The sequence below is a fragment of the Carassius carassius genome, chromosome 21, assembly GCF_963082965.1.
Source record: "Carassius carassius chromosome 21, fCarCar2.1, whole genome shotgun sequence".
Taxonomy (NCBI): domain Eukaryota; kingdom Metazoa; phylum Chordata; class Actinopteri; order Cypriniformes; family Cyprinidae; genus Carassius; species Carassius carassius.
Window position 1 is genome coordinate 30,558,433 of NC_081775.1, and position 15,025 is coordinate 30,573,457.

The 15,025-nt window shown below is 35.4% G+C and overlaps 1 protein-coding gene across 1 annotated transcript in view; it reads right to left on the reverse strand.

The window, feature by feature from the left end:
* Window positions 1-15,025, reverse strand: part of LOC132098123 (early estrogen-induced gene 1 protein-like) — a 24,923-nt gene continuing 9,898 nt past the window's right edge. The window contains exons 2-11 of the mRNA XM_059504278.1: window positions 8,217-8,337; window positions 8,038-8,067; window positions 5,122-5,238; window positions 3,967-4,013; window positions 3,743-3,873; window positions 3,063-3,164; window positions 1,797-1,950; window positions 964-1,085; window positions 524-593; window positions 1-440 (exon numbers count right to left, since the gene is read on the reverse strand). Coding sequence (XP_059360261.1) covers window positions 395-440; window positions 524-593; window positions 964-1,085; window positions 1,797-1,950; window positions 3,063-3,164; window positions 3,743-3,873; window positions 3,967-4,013; window positions 5,122-5,238; window positions 8,038-8,067; window positions 8,217-8,337 — 940 coding nt within the window. The 3' untranslated portion in view covers window positions 1-394. The remainder of the gene's footprint in view (window positions 441-523; window positions 594-963; window positions 1,086-1,796; window positions 1,951-3,062; window positions 3,165-3,742; window positions 3,874-3,966; window positions 4,014-5,121; window positions 5,239-8,037; window positions 8,068-8,216; window positions 8,338-15,025) is intronic.

Consider the following 15,025-nt stretch of genomic DNA (forward strand, 5'->3'; position numbering starts at 1 on the left):
ACGGAACAAAAAATAAATAAAAAATGTATAATTGCAGATTTGTGAGTTTATATCTTGCGATTCTGAAATTATATCTCGCCGTTTTGAACTTAAATGTTGCAATTCAAACTTTTCTCAGAACTGTTTGGAAGTCAGAATTTTGAGATAAAAATCCGCAATTACCTTTTCTTTTATGCTGTCGGAAACATGCTTCCATAGAAATGAGATCAGATCTCTATCCAGAAGAAAAACTATTGTGTTGTGCAGCATCACCACACACTGCAGTGGTTTGGCACTGAAACTTTTATCTGGACTAACTTAGATGTTAAAGAAATATCGGATTCAAGAGTAGATTTGTGTGATTCTTCAGTATTTTGATGATGAAGTGACGAAACAGGAACACCACGGCGGTAATCTAATGGCTTTCGATGACGACCGGCTCATAGACTCCTGCAGAGACCCTGTAACACAACACACAGTGAGATCAGTGAGTCTGTGTGTGTGCTCTGATGCTGTAGTTTGCTGTGTGTTTGTGAGGGATCACCTGTTTCCCAGCTGGATACCGCTCAGTGCTGTCGATCCGTCTCTACTCACAAACAGTCTCAGGTTACTATCTGAACACACACACACACACACACACACACACACAGATGGAGCAGAAGGTGAATGGACAGCAGTGAGCACATGATGACTGACCTGGATTTATCATCATTTATCAATGCATCTCCACTGAAAGTGGATTTTGTCAAGTGGAAGGTCAATATTTCATCACTACATACATCAGGGTGTCAATATCAAAAATAATTTCAGGAACCATGCTTGATTTTTCTTAAAGCTATACCTAGCTGCCAAAGTTTAGGCTCTTGTTTTGGTGCAATAATTATCAGTAACGCAAGCAGACGCAAGTATTTCTGCTGCAAACGTACATCACATCAGTGTTCAGACGCTGCTCATGGATCAGCTGAGATCATGTTTGATTGTCACCTTCATTGTTACTGATGTCAGAGAAGTTCTGACTCTGGACGATCTTCTCCACGATGTCGTCTGCGTCGATACGAGTGTCGTTGACCCAGGTCGGGCGATCCTCCACCGAATCCTGCTTCCTCCTGGAATACACAGAAGGAAATGCCAGTAACATTTACTGTTAGAGCTGCATCATAAATCAAAATGAAATCGTAATTGTCATGCGTATCTTTCAGTGAAGCACGGTTCTGTGATCAGCAGTAAAGTCCCGCAGAAGAAACACAAAAAAAATCTAAATATTAAGAAAATTGTCTTTAAAGTTGTTCAAATGAAGTTCTTAGCAATGCATATTACCAATCAAAAATTAAGTTTTGATATATTTGCAGCAGTAAATTTACTATCTTCAAGGAACATGATCTTTACTTAATATCCTAATGATTTTTGGCATCAAAGAGAAATGTATAATTTTGACCCATTCAATGCATTTTTGGCTATTGTTACAAATATACCCCGGAGACTTCAGACTGGCTTTGTGCTCCAGGGTCACATTTAATAATGCAATGTCTTTATCACTGCTCAGAATATTATAAAATATGTTGCATGCCTTATTCTATGTAAGAAACCACATCCTCATCATCTCACAGAATGATTTATTTCAAACACTCAGTTTGGAGTAAAATCACGTTATATAATGAGGTATTTCACATGCTCTCAGATAGAGCCAGAGCTCACTTACAAGCTACGCAAACCACTTTCATTATTGTAAACGATTTCAATTTTTTTTGCGATTCCATTAACCGTGCAGCCCTGTTAGCTGTGGCACATTACGTTTTTGGCGGCTGTCATGGCCGTACCGTGGCGGTCTGTTTGTGGGTAAGATGGGCCGCGGGGGTCGTGGAGGCCGCTCGGGACGGGTGTCACTCTCAGACGGGGGGTCGGCGCTCACGCTGCTGCCTGTAGATGTGTTCCTGCGATGGGTCAGATCAGACAGACTGGAGGAGCTGTAGCCTGAGCACACACACACACACACACACATGATCAATAAACATCATGCAACACATGATGCTCCACATGAAAAGCACCGAAGCTTCGCAGAAGAGCGATTTTATGATGTTTGTATCATCATATATATTTGAACATATATTTGAGCTTCAAACAGAAGAAAGTTGTGGAATCGGCTTTTTATTAATTATTTCAAAGTAGTCGATGAGTGCAAGTTTGTTTCATGAAATGACTATCAAACACTTTGACCGTCTCCTGAGAAAAATCCAGACCGTTTGTTTTAATTAAAGAGCTAAATGTTGACAATTTACAGAAGAAAAATCCTACAGCAAATAAACAATACAAAAAAATATGCATGACAAAATTTTTTGATACCTTATAAAAGTTTGACAATTTTGTAAACATAAGTCAATAATATCATATGAAAATCATAAAAAACATATTTATTTAAAAAAAATATTTAAAACATTTAATCAATGTTATTTTGGTATAATTCAGATACGATTATAGTTTTCAGTATTGTTTTTATTGTTATTATTCTTTGTTTTTATTTGTAAAAATAATTGCAATATTTTAAAATCATAATATTATATTATTTAATATTTTGATCTTTTAATAGTTTTAGAAACTATATTGTTTTTTGTCACGTTTTCATATATTTTTGTTTTATTACATCAAGTTAAACTAAAACGAGCTGAAATAAAATGATTAATTTTTTTTTTTTTTTTTTCAGTTAACGTATATTTTACCATTTCATTCATTTGAATTTATGGTTTTAGTTTTAGTTTATCAACTGGATTTATTACTTAAAATGTACTTAATCCATGTCATAACTTGGATGCAAAACTGACCCTCGATTGCAAAGAGAGATGAACTGTAATGCAGCAATAGTTTGATAAAGCTGCAGCTGAATGTCCTGAAAACACTGAGTCGTGTGAAAGAGCTTTAAGTGTCTTTTAAGTGTTTTTGCTGAAGTGTCAGTAGCAGTATGTGAAACAAACATTCCCAACACCTACAGCAGGGAATAAAGACAGGAAGCTGTGGAGGCGCTTCCTGAAAATGTACAGAATTCACTGGGCTTTCCTCTCTTCTGGAAACACACACACACACACACACACCTGATAGTTTGCTCTGCTGACTGGCATAACTTGAGTTGCGTGAATGACCCGTGTGAAACAATTCATCAGGACTTTGACCCTGATCCACCTCCTCGGGAAAACCTAAAGAACAAAAACAGACCAAAAAATCTTTTAAAATGACTACAGAAATACTGCACTGAAAATTAACAAACAGAAAGAACATAAACATGGACATGCACTGTGATATTCTGTGAAATATGTGACCCTGGAGCACAAAACCAGTCATAGGGGTCAATTGTTTTAAAAAGCTGAATCTGAAAGCTGGAATCTGAGGGGGCAAAAAAAAATCGAAATTGAAATATTAAGAAAATCATCTTTAAAGTTGTTCAAATTAATTCTTAGCAATGCATATTACTAGTCAAGAATGAAGTTATGATATATTTACGGTAGTAAATTTACGAAGTATCTTCATGGAACATGATCTTTATTTAATATCCTAATGATTTTTGGCATAATAGAAAAATCTATCATTTTGACCCATACAATGTATTTTTGTCTATTGCTACAAATATACCCCTAAGACTTAAGACTGCTTTTGTGCTCCAGAGACACATATTAGGATATCATTATTACTACTGGTTAATATAATGATTCTCGTTCATGTATGTGATAAAATAAACCTTTAATAAATTATTTTGCTCTTTTTTTTTTTTTTTTACCAGAGCTGAGTATAGAAGGTCTCTGTTTAGTCGGTCGGGGAAAAACCTCAGCGGTTCCTTCTCCTTTACAGTCCAGCTGCAGGGAAGGGTCTCGGCCGGACACAGATATACATTTGGCAGTGACTGGGGGACTAATTAAACACAGAAAGACACTCATCAGTGACATTGCTCATGATGTTTGTTGTAATGTCGTTTATCAGCCTGAAGGGGGCTCCAGAGCTCACGTTTTGAAGCAGGGGTCTCCGGATAAGAGGGTCATTCCGATGGTCACCTTCAAAATCACAGAAAAGAACATATTAGATCTTCCCAGATAAGTTTTTCGTGAAGAATAATGCATGCATAAGTTGTTCCCTAGACTTCAACTGAATATTTTTAAGTGAGATGATCGTGACATAACCATCATCAGGAGAGAGCAGAAATGACATAAATCACATATTTAGAAAAAACCCAGAGTGTTAATGTTTCCTTTTTGTTCATATTAAACATGATAAATGTCTGTTTTCTTTCTTTTATTTTTTCAAAATTATTCTCTTGTATTTCTGTCTACTGTGCCATGTATGTGTGCCCCTGTCGTCTTGAAAAATGTTTTTTTTATATATATATATTTGTTTGTTTATAATTAATTTCTTGCATTTCTGTGTTTATTTATTTTCATCTAGTTATTATTTATTTGTTTATTTACTATTTAATTTCTATCTACAGCTCTGGTTTTGCAGATCTTTTCGCTTGGTTTTAAGAATGTTTAGTTTCTATTTTACTATTTTTATGTATTTATTTATCATTGTAAATCCATTTCGGTCTACTGTCGCTTGTTTTTTGCTCCCCTGTTGGCTCTATTTTTTTTAAGTGTTAAGTTTAAGTTTTATTTAAATATTAAAAAGTTTTATTTATGTCCCTTGTTTTTGCATTTATTTTATTTATTAGTCTTAAATCACATTTAACATTTAAATTTCTCTTTATACTCTATTTATTTATACATTTTATTTCATTTTTTGCTTTTTTTTAGCTATTGTCACTTGTATTTGAACCCTGTTCAGCTGGATTTTTATTTATTTATTTGTTATTTGGTTGTTTGTTTGTTTGGTCATAGTTTTTGTTTTATTCACGCATTTTCATTTATTTCATCTATTTTTTTAAATTAAGTTTTCGAATTTCAAAACAGGTTCCATGATTTATAAAAAAAATTAGTTTCGGGTTTAATTTTTTATTTATTAATTATTATTATTTTTATTATTATTTTTATATAATTAACTTGTCACTCACTTGAAAATGCTGTTCCTAATAAATGAGATAAATGAGTTTGGTGAAAAAAAAAAAAAAAAAGGAAGGAAGGAAGAAGACGAGCACTGCAGTATGTGAGCTGGTGTTTGACCTCTGACCTTCAGGATGGAGTTGTCCTGCCGTGTGTTCTTGGTGTCGTATCCCTCCAGCAGACAGCAGCGCGCGGTGGAGCCCGAGCCAGCAAACTCTGCCATGTTCAGATCAGCAAAGCCCAGCTGAGAGGATCACACACACACACACACACACACACATACTGACGCTGGCTTTTGTTTATAAGCACAGGATTCCCATCATGCCATGCCAAATGTGAAATATGTGCTGATTATAGTTTGGCAGCGTATAGAGCATATGGTGCACATCAGACTGGTTCCCTCCTGCTCTTTCTCAGCCCACAGTTTGTTGAAACTTTGCCTTTCAAAACTAATTTGATTATAAGTTGAACCGAGCTACAGATCCGTCCAAACAGATCACAGTCACCGCAAAACGAATCACATTTTCCCAGAATAATCCACTTCTGGAGCTCTCTTCTGCTCATCAGGAATTCATGGATTTAATAAAAAAAAAACGGTAAAAATTTGAAATATTATTAGAATTTAAAATAACTGCTTTCTATTTGATTATGTTGTGAGTTGTTATTTATTTCTGTGATGCACAGCTGTATTTTCAGCATCATTCCTCCAGTCTTCAGTGTCACATGATCTTCAGAAATCATGAAAATATACTGATGTGCTGCTCAAGAAACATTTATTATTTCTCTCAATGTTGAAAACAGTTGTGATGCACAATATTTTTATGGAAACCGTGATACATTTTATTTTTCAGGATTCACAAATTTTTTTGTAAAATTTCTCTTCTGTGCTTTAATTAAACATAAGTCTGGGTTTCTTTTATTTATTTATTCTGCTTTCTATTATTGATTTAAAAAATTGATTTTTTTCTCTAATTTTCACCCGCCGGCTTGATTTCAAAATGTTTCGCCTCCTTTCTATTTATTTATTTATCATTTTAAGTTATTTTATTGCGTTACTGTGCTTTAAAGTTTGTGTTTTATTTATTTGTTTATTTATCATTTTTTAAATACTTTTTCTCCCTATCGGCTTCATTAAAAAAAAAATTATATGTTTTTGTTTTACGTATGTGTATTCATTTATTATTTTTGTATTCCTGTCGACACTTTTTTTTTTAAAGTACAGCGTTTATTTAAAATTGAATTACTTTGCAACATTATAAATGTCTTTACTACTTATTGAATGCAGGCTTGCTTTCAGTTTCTTTTTTTCTGTTCTGTTGTGCAACCATAGTCTCATGAAAATGCAAGTCTAAACTGATCACTTTTAATAAACAATTAATTTCTAGTCATTTCTAGTTAGTTAACAGACATTTCCTCAACTAAAAAGCATCTTACAGTACATTCAGTATTTGCTATTTTGACCCCAGCGAAGCGTCATTCCTGTTGCACGTAAATGTTTAGTATTTGGATGCTAGTTAAACATCCTGTTGAGTTATTGTCACGTCTCCCCGAGGGTTCATTTCCCTGAACAGCTACCGCTGCCAGATGCATTTATTTAAAGAGCCCTTCTCCTGCCGAGCACGAGTATTTTTAGATCGGGGGAAATTCAAACTTAGCTTTGCTGCAGGGCAAAATACAAGGAAAAGTTGTTTAACTGGTGGAGAATGAAGCATTCACGTCTCTGGGCAATCAAAGGTTACAGCGGGTCAGTCCACCAGATTGAATGGTCTTTTAAGCATTGCTTATGTAAGATAAGCGTCACATGCCTGCTCATGGGTTCATAATGAGCGTGTAAATCTTGTGACAAGCCAGACAAATGAGTTTACAACATCATATTGAGATGAGTTATGGCCTCCTGTACACAATAATACTGTGAAGGTTCACGTTTTTAAGTGTTAATGTGATGTATGACTCCAATAACATCTTGTAAAGGATGCATTGAAGCCTAGCAGCAGCATGAAGACACCTATAGACTAGATGTATTTTATGAGCTTTAAGTGATTTTAATGTGTTGCAAGGATGTCAAGAGAAAACAAAGCATTTGCAGAAGCAACGCTTAATTTTGAAATCAATAGTAGCTCAAATTGGGAATCCACTGACAAATGAAAAAATCAGAGAAGCAGTTCCAGTCTTTCATAAATTCAGTTTGCTATTTGATGTCTTGATTTATAAGCGACACGGCTCTTTACAACATCTTGTGATGGAAAACAAGATGAAAGAGACCAATCCTGTGCATATTCAAAGCTTTATGCAACAAAGTCAATGGCATTCAGATCATAATCATCCCTATATTATGCACATAATTTATTTTATGTGGAATAATAAGATTGTACACAACTAATAAAAAAACCAGTGAAATACACTAGCGTTTAAAATTTTTGGGTCGGTAATATATATATATATATATATATATATATATATATATATAAATGTATATATATTTGAATGTTTTTGGAAGTTTCTTCAGCTCACCAAGGCTGCATTCATTTGATTAAAAATACATTCAAAATGGTAATATTGTGAAATATTATTGCAATTTCAAATATATGTTTTCTATGTGAATATCTTTTAAAGTGTAATTTATTTCTGTGTTCAAAGCTGAATTTTCAGCATCTTGAGTGTCACATGATCTTCAGAAATCATTCTAATATACTGAATTACTGCTCAAGAAAACATTTCTGATTATTATCAGAAGTGCTGCACAATATTTTTGTGGAAACTGATACATTCACAGATAAACAGAAAGTTCAGCATTTATTTAGAATAGAAATCTTTTGTCACATTATAACGATCGCTCTGGATGCATCCTTGTTATATTATTGATTTAATTGTAAAGAAGTATTGTTGTTATTATTATTATTTTATAATAATTCCTGGGGGTTAAAACTTTTTTATTTGAATTGATGTTCAACTGAAATTGTTCGATTAATATTCGAGCCTTTGAGTGAATGTTAGATTGCTGCATTCTATTCATAAATGTACAGTAAGGAATGATTTTGCTCACCTTTGAATATGCTTTCCCTCCTTTGAGTTCCTGGAATGAAAACAGGAAGAGTGTGAAGTTCAGCGACGGGACAGTCATCGATGTTTATCCCTTCATCATGAGCAACACTTCAAGCCTTTAATCTGAGCTCCAAGTTAACCTGGCTTCATTGAGACGGAGGCGTGAAAGATTCCTCTCACCTTCCTGACAGAGACGCGACACACGCAGGGATCCAGGACGCCGGTGTTGGGGTTGGCGCTCATTTTGCACACAAAGGAGAACCTCTTCCTCCAGCGAACGGCGTTCTGGTGGACCTCTTCTCTGTGGGCGAGAGAACAAAGATGCACGACTGTTATTTCAGACACAGATCCAGACTGAACGCTGATGATATGTTGATGTTGGTTGTGATATCGACTCTCTGCTAATGCTTCAAGCTGTGGGTCTGTTTGTGATGGCCGGTCACGTAATAAAGCGTTTCCAGGCTGTTTGCAGCTCGAGAAGATCAAGACTTTCATTTATTTCCATGCAAGAGCCATTCTGAAGCGTTTAGATACAATGTAAAGGAGATTCACATTATATACTGTTCCCACTAATCATGCAATGAAACGAGTTTCCACCAAATTAAAAAAAATCTCATTTTAGTTTTAGATAATAAGCATAAGGCGGTTTTATACACACTTCTTAATGATAAAACCATGTTTTGGTTCAAGATGATGAAGACATCACTATCAGGTGAAGTCATTTATCATGATTATGTAATATAGCGCATAATATTTAGTTATTTTTTTACCTATCGAGAATAGATGCACACTGGCTTTTCCTGAGGTAAATGTAATGTGAATTATTGCGATATGAGATAATTTTATCAGTTGCTTATTATTCATGCAACAATACATATACTGTTGTAGTTTTCATTAATAACCATTGCTATCAACCACTGATAACTAGTTAAAGTTTTTAGCATAACTCTGTGAAAATTTGACTAGTATACTATTAATTCTGTAATATATTTGTTCTACAGATCTCTACACTAGTGTTAAATGTTACAGCTTTTGGTAGCATTGATAACAGATCATTTGATTATGTCTGTTGCCTTTTACTGATTACATTGAAGTAAACACACTGACAGTCAAGTCGTGTCATAGAATATGCTTTAATTTAACATTTTCTGTCAATGCATTTGGCTAATAAAAGTGACTTCGGTCATTTTTGGTGCATCAAAAGGAAACAAGATGCATTAAGAGCTGGGGGTTGAAAACTTTTGGAAAAATTTGGCCATCTTCATCGTGTTCAAAAGTTTTCTCCCCCCAACTCGTGGATCATCAGGTAACAGCACACAGTATTAAGAATATTCAAACTTTTGAATGGGCTTAATTTAAGCATTTTTTTGTGTTGTGGACTATATGCAAACATCTTTTATGTACAATATCTTACTCAGGACAGTACTCAATAAAAAATAACATTTAGTTATTATGATCTCTCTTATTTTGTTAAAATTATTCATTTTCACAGATTCTGCAAGGGGTTCACAAACTTTCGCATGCCACTGTAGTTCTGAAGACTGCAAACAAACGGGACGGGAACTGCTCAAAAGTCAAACATTCACAAACCTGGTGCTCATTTACTATACAAACACACAAGTGTCAAGTCAAATACACACACAAACACTTCACACAAACTCATGATTGTCATTGAGAATGTAAAGAGAAGCTTGAACAAACAGTACTCAATATATTCATGAGCTTCTGACCATCTATATGTCTAATGATGTGAATGAGAAAACAACCCCAACAACAACTTTCAGTTTTTCTTTAGAAACCACTGAGTTGTGTAACAAATGAAACAGCAAGCATCTGACTAGCAGAAATCACCCAGAACAAGCCCATAGCAATGTGCTTAAACCATCAGAGCTTCTTAAAAACCTCGCGGTTTCTGGGAATCCAGGTTTGAGTGGATTTACTAGCAGCTGGATCAAATAAAACTGTTGAATGCTTTTAAAACATTATGTCATTATGGATTTGGTGGATATAAACACACACGAGAGATCAGGACCAACTCAATCTACAAAACGTTCTGTGTATGTGGCTTTTTGCCAACAATGGCATCTGTTCCTAATCCTTCTTCACACTCACACACACACACACACACACACACACACACTTCATATCGCACTGAGGAGTGGCATAAGTGTGTGACTCAGTTTCATGTTCTCAGACGAAAACAAACTGCTTACATGTTTGCTTACACACGTTCTTTTAAATGAGGACACAACACACACTGGTTTTATAAGACAAAGCAAATTAACTACAGTGAAGCCCAAACCTAATCATCATATTTTCATGATTTCTGAACATCATGTGACACTGAAGACTGGAGAAATGAAGCTGAAAATACAGCGGCACATCACAGAAATAAATTACATTTCACAATACATTGATATATAAAACTGTTATTTACACTGCAATAATATTTTAATTTTTTTTATTTTCTTACTGTATTTTTAATCAAATAAATGCAGCTTTGGTGAGCAAAAACATTAAACAGTAGTGCATTTTTATATACGGTCACCAAAAAACAGTGAAATCAATCTGATCGGAATTAAAAAAGATTCAATTTATTCATGCATCATTTCATTTACATTTTAAGATATAAACACACACACACACACACAGATCCTTAGTATCTGCAGCAATAACATGAAGCAGCCGATTAACGCACTGAGGGTCTTCAGAGGGTTTAGTTTTGTACGTTTCTTCTGTTCCAGCACTTGTTGTTATCAGATCCGGTCTGGTTCTTTCTTTCCCAGCATTCCAGGGGCCATGGTACTTTGTTCTATCCCTGTAGCAACCGCAATCACGGTAACACTGATGGAACGAGACAAGAGAAAAGGAGGACACCCATAATGCAAGAGAAAGAGAGATAAATGAGAGATGAATTATCCTGAAAACCCTAAAGATTTGCATGCACTTTTTCTTCAAGTATCAGTATTGTAATGAAATACTGCTCTGAATTCCAATCCACCAATGCAACATCAGATTTTCAAAGCACCAGTCACTAAAATAAATACTCCCACAAACAACAACACAACAGGCTTTGTGCGTTCTTGCACTTTCTCCTTTCATGCCCTCGGCTCGACTCTCTCCCACGGCGGCTCAAGGCAAACCCAATCAAGCGCTCCTGAATGCACCGATTGTTGGGAGACTCGGGACAATATACAGCATACAAAAGATCCACGAGCGAGATTCATGTGGGATAAATATGCATTAGATGAGAGGCGGCAGAGAGCAGGGAGAGAAAAATGACCGGCAGGTGTGTGAGATTCCAAACTCTTTATTATCAGTAATAAAGATAAGATGATAAACAATACAACCTTAAATAGTTTAAATAACGTGCAAGGTTTCTGTATCATAATTTTTGCAAAAAAAAAATGTAATCGTTATAATTGTGTAAAAAAAAACTATGAAATAAAGTAAAGATTATATTAGTTTTTGAAATATAACTGTGTAAAAAATAAATAATTAGATATTTTATATTTTATAAAACAATAAAAAGTTAAGTTTGAAAACTTAATATGTAAGAATATATATACACACACACACATACACACACACGCACAAATACAGTTTCTGCACTGAATATTCATGTATGCAACACACAGTAAGTCTGATTGTGTGTCGTTTCTCGAGATGTAGCGTGCTGAATGTTCTGAACAAAACACAGAATACAAAACAAAAGAGAGAGGCTTCATTAAAGAGAGGAAACCCTGAAAGAGGACAGATCCTCCCCCAGCGAACACCAACACAATGATCACAATGAGCCACTCAAACCACTAACCCATCCACAGTTCCACTGCTCAACATAAGCTTCTGCTGGATTTAATGCAGCCACTCTGCAAAATAAAAGCATGCATTCCTTTACCATAGGTATTTTGAACACAGCCAGTGCTTTGTGAGGCCTGTCACTGTTAGGGCTGTCGCTGTCCAAAACAATATCTAATTTCGAAAATTAGTCGAATTTAACATAAAAATCCACATTTGAATGGAAAAACATTGCATTTGAGTTTTAGCTGAGCGTAATAAGACAGCCTTTAATGTAAGTGTCATTGCATTTGAATGCTTTTTTAGCCTATCCAGTTGAACCCACTGGATGAGGCTGCTACATTGTTCATTCAAAATATCGCAAAAAAAGAGAAAAACAATGTGGAGAAAAGATTATTTATGGCAAAACAGAATGGATATTTATTGCATTTTCTACAGGGACATCTATCACTGTTTCACTCGCGTCTCGCACAAGAGAGCGGCATGTTCATAAAGCCATGAAAAAAAATTAATGCAAGTTCAACTTTTAAAAACCATGTCTCATGACTTTACAGCGTTTTTTTCTGCATCTCATGTTTTTAAATGAAAAAGTACTCTTTGTGATTGGCTTTCGTCCCTTTGTATTAAGCTATACATGATGCTGTTTTGCTTCTAATTCTTCAAGCAACTTAATTAATTATATCTGGTTTATTAAAAAAATATGATTTTTTTTTTCAAAGACACTCATGTTATTTTATTACTTTTAATAAGCGTGCATTAGTAATATTTTGCTTGATGCGCCCTCTTGTGGCCTCAGGAAAGAAGCCAAAAAAGATTTTCACCCCTAACTGAAATTATGAATTTTTTTAAAATAATATTGATAATATTTAAGCACAAAATTTTAATTTAGATTTTTCAGCAATTTTAACAGTCCTAGTCGCTGTGTGAACCTCTTCCGCATCTGTGAAGCCCTGTTTTTGCAGATGATTCAGTCGAGCAGAAATGTGCTGCGCTCAAACAGGATTCTTATCTCCCATCCGTGTCAGAGTCCAGGCGGCCCGTGTCAGAGCTGACCGCGCTTGGACAAACACTGACGTCACCGCAGACCTTCCTTTACTATCTGCTGGCGGACGCAGAGCCTCTGGCCACATGACAGCGCAGGATAAGGGAAGGTGCAGGGGCGTCATGCCCATTCGAAGTGAGGGGGCACATGCCCCCTCAGATTTCTGAGCCAAGTGGATTTTAAATGCAGCTTCCAAACGACAAAAAAAATTGCCGAGTAATATTTTTTATATATTTGATACAATCACAGCGGTGTGATTAGATCATTCAGTGCACAGCATCAGCTTCTAAATTCAAATCTGCGTTCGCTGGCTGACGCTGAGCCAGAGACAGACGCGTTCGTACAACGCTTCATGATAACCAATCAGAAACTATTCTGTTGCGCTTATGGATGCAATGGCCAATCAGAGACGTCCAGAAGAGTCATCACTGAAACGTGGTGTTTTATTCACGTGCTCGCTGACTGAATTATTTAGCGAATTCTCTCATCAGAAACAACAAAAAGTGCAGATGTGCGTACGAATGTAAGTAAGATATTCGTTTCATAATGTAAAGTGCTTCAGTGATTTTAATGGGAGTTTTTGAGAGTGCCTGAACTCTGGCTAGACTGAATGGAAATGTTTTTTGATAATGTAAATGTTCTTTACTCTCTGTAAAATGAAAGTGTTAAAATAAGTAACTTAAAATACTGTTATTAAAATTTACATTAAATGCAAATTCAGTCGTATTAAAAATATTTTATGGCATGATATGGCACTTAAGTAAAAAGTCGGGGTTTTATGTGTAGTTAATAGATTACACTACATTTCCATATATTGATCAAATAGCAATCTATAAAGGTGCAAAACGCGTTTACCTACACATATTTGAGAAACGAGATATTTCCTGATATATTAAGCATGTTTGGAATTGTTTTGAATAAAAAGGAAAAATAAATAAATAAAAAATAAGCCTATATCAGTTATACAGTGCTTTCGTAGAATGACTTGACCCCCCCCCCCCCCAAAAAAGGGGCCCCCTCAAAGATCATGAATGCATGACGCCCCTGGGAAGGTGAGATGGACAGAGGGTTCGGCTCAGTTCAGCGAGGAAGTTTTGCATATGTATTTTTTATTTAGCAAGATTTTTATTATTTATCAGTAAGCAATTAGTTTATTTCAAGTAGCTTTTTAAGTTTAAGTTTAAGTTTATTTAACTATTTCTTTAAATGTATAATCATTATAAGTTGTGGGTACATCGGATATAAGTCTAAAAAGCAGAACAGAAATATCCAGTTCTGCAAGTCTGAACACTTTAATATCGAATAACGTTGCTGTTAAGGTTTGTACATTTGTTAAGGTTTCTGATGCACTGCCGCAACTAATGATGACAAAATAAACACTGCATGTGCTGTTATCAGGTGAACATTTTCTTAGCAAGACGAAATTAGACTGAATGTTAATAATTGTTGTCAGCTATTTATATGACAGATTGCTGGTTGAGTGAATCTCTGAAACTTTCATTTTTGCATACAAGATGCATCAAACTATCCATACACAGAGGCTGAAAAAGACACACACATAAAGTTTCCCTCTAAGTGAAATCAATAATTGAGTTTAGTCAATCAGCTGCACGTAACTAATTAACCGTTCTGAACTCTTCGTCAATCAATGAAAGATACACATATCTTTTTGTCGAGAGCAAGCTAAAGATATCCGCTCTGTTTCAAGTCCGTTTCGTGCTCGTTTTGTGGGTTTATGGCCTTTGAAACATCACTTATACGTGCAAAACGCAAGCAGATCTTGAGTTTTTGAGGTTTTAAAGTTCAAATTTAATTGCAACAGGGGATTTCACTGGCCCCAAAGGGACTGAATGCGATCTGAAGCGTCTTATCCTGCTGTTTTGTGATGTTTGGCACTTCTCTGATGTCGCTGGTAAACAGCCGAAGTAATCAGATGAGACGGACTGAAGTCCTGACTGTGTGTGGACACTGAATAATGAGGACAGAAAAGCAAGAGAGAAGAAGAGCGTTCCCAAAGCAGGACATGGAAACACGTCGATATGTGTGCACTGGACACGTATCATATAGTCTTATCGTCCAGTATTGTTTCGGTCAGGAAGAGACAGCTGCTCACGGTCAACAGATTCTAGAAAATTTGCTTACACAGATT